We start from the raw sequence: 1,936 nt of genomic DNA, 5'->3' as shown, positions 1-1,936 counted from the left end.
ATTTGTCCAGGGCAGGTCCATTATAGAAAATGTCCTGATATGCCAAGATATAGTTCATCAATATTCAAGGAACAATGTCTCCCCCAGATGTCTATTCAAGATAGACTTGCAGAAAGCATATGATACTGTAGAGTGGGATTTTGTGGAACAATTGCTAATTGGTTTGAGGTTTCCTAGCAAGTTTGTCTCTCTTCTTATGGCCTGCATCAGAACCACTTCCTATACTTTGGTCTTGAATGGGAATAATTTTGGATATTTTCAGGGGAAGAGAGGACTAAGACAAGGTGATCCAATTTCTCCCTTAATCTTTACTGTTTGTATGGATTACTTGACTAGGCTCATCAACTTTGCTAATGTCAGATGGCCTTTCCATTATCATCCTTTATGCAAAGGGCTCAAACTTACTCATTTGATGTTTGCTGATGACTTGCTGATGTTCTGTAAAGGAGATGCCCCCTCCATCCTCCTGTTGATGAGAGCTTTCACTTCCTTTTCAAATGCATCAGGATTGCAGCTCAATGCTACTAAATCTGAGATCTTTTTAATGGTATGAATGAAGATTTGCGAGTTGGACTTGCTATCTGTCACGGGGTTTCAGAAGGGGAAAATGCCCTTTAGATACTTAGGGGTGCCAATCCAACCTGGCAAGATATCAAAGAAGGACTGTAATAGCCTTGTTGAGAAAATGGTGGCTAGAATCAGAAGTCTTGGAGCTAAGAAGTTATCATATGCAGGCAGGGTGGTCCTCATAAACTCAGTCCTTAACACTTTATACAATTACTGGGCTGCTATGTTTGTTATACCAAAGGCTGCAATTAAAAGAGTTGAGACTATTTGCAGGAACTTTCTTTGGGATAGTAGTACTGAGTATCATAGAGTACCCCTGGTGGGATGGGATAAAGTTACTAGACCCAAAACTGAAGGTGGTTTAGGCATCAAAAAAGCTGAGGTTTGGAATGTAGCTTCTGTGGGCAAACTGGTGAACTGGATCTATTCTAAGCCTGATAGACTGTGGATTAAATGGGTAGATAGCATTTATCTCAAGGGTGCTAACTGGCATGATTACACCCCTCCAGCAGACTCTACTTGGACATGGAAAAGTATATGCAAGGTGAAGAATAAGATCAGAGATGGCTTCATTGATAACTGTTGGGTTCCTCACCATAAAGGGTATACTATTAGCAATGGTTATGACTGGCTGATGGGTCCACATCCTCAGCAAATCTGGGCTCCTATGGTGTGGAGCAACTGGAATTTACCTAAGCACTCCTTTATCTCTTGGGTGATCATGCAGGAAGGCCTAAACACTAAAGCTAAACTGCATGCTTATGGCTACTGTCAGGATGCTTTATGTATTCTGTGTGAAGATCAAGCTGAGACAACTACACATCTCTTTGAAGAGTGCACTTACAGCTGCAAAGTTAAGCAATGTATTGAAGCCTGGACTGGTAGGACTTTCCCTACTGTCAGTGAGGTTCAGTCTGCAAATGATAACAGGATGCTTATAAAAGTTCTGGCTCTGATACTAACATCATTCAGATATGTTATTTGGTATCATCGAAATTCTGCAAGGCATAACTTATGCATGTTGAGACCTGAGCTGGTTGCAAAGCAATTGAAGGAGATGCTGCAGCAGAGAATACGAAGTAAAGCAAAGGAAAAGGATGGCCTTACTGAACTGGATATCCAAGCAAGGCTAGGGTTCATTTGATTGGTACTGATGTTTTGTAGGTCCTTTATCAGTAGTTGCTGATTGTTTTGACTGTATATGGACTTGGTTTTTTTATACATATATAATATACTCACATTTCACCTAAAAAAAAGTAATCATAAGACCATTTTATCGACATACAATGTGTCAATATTATCCCAATTAGCTAATTTTACAACCTCTTGTAAAATATAAAGAGCTAATTAATTCCACCTCAAAACATAT

The 1,936-nt window shown here is 39.7% G+C and overlaps 1 protein-coding gene across 1 annotated transcript; it reads left to right on the top strand.

The window, feature by feature from the left end:
• Positions 1-553: 553 nt before the first annotated feature.
• LOC141655027 (uncharacterized) lies at positions 554-1,711 on the top strand. The gene has a single exon (XM_074462130.1). It carries the CDS (start codon positions 554-556, stop codon positions 1,709-1,711), a length of 1,158 nt encoding a protein of 385 aa, XP_074318231.1.
• The last annotated feature ends 225 nt before the right edge of the window (positions 1,712-1,936 follow it).

This window comes from Silene latifolia, chromosome 1, assembly GCF_048544455.1.
Source record: "Silene latifolia isolate original U9 population chromosome 1, ASM4854445v1, whole genome shotgun sequence".
Classification (NCBI taxonomy): domain Eukaryota; kingdom Viridiplantae; phylum Streptophyta; class Magnoliopsida; order Caryophyllales; family Caryophyllaceae; genus Silene; species Silene latifolia.
Note: the sequence above shows the minus strand (reverse complement) of the source record. Positions and strands in the feature narration are given on the sequence as shown.

Coding starts and splice junctions, on each gene's coding strand:
- LOC141655027 (XM_074462130.1), top strand. CDS start 554: ATGAAGATTTGCGAGTTGGACTTGCTATCTGTCACGGGGTTTCAGAAG.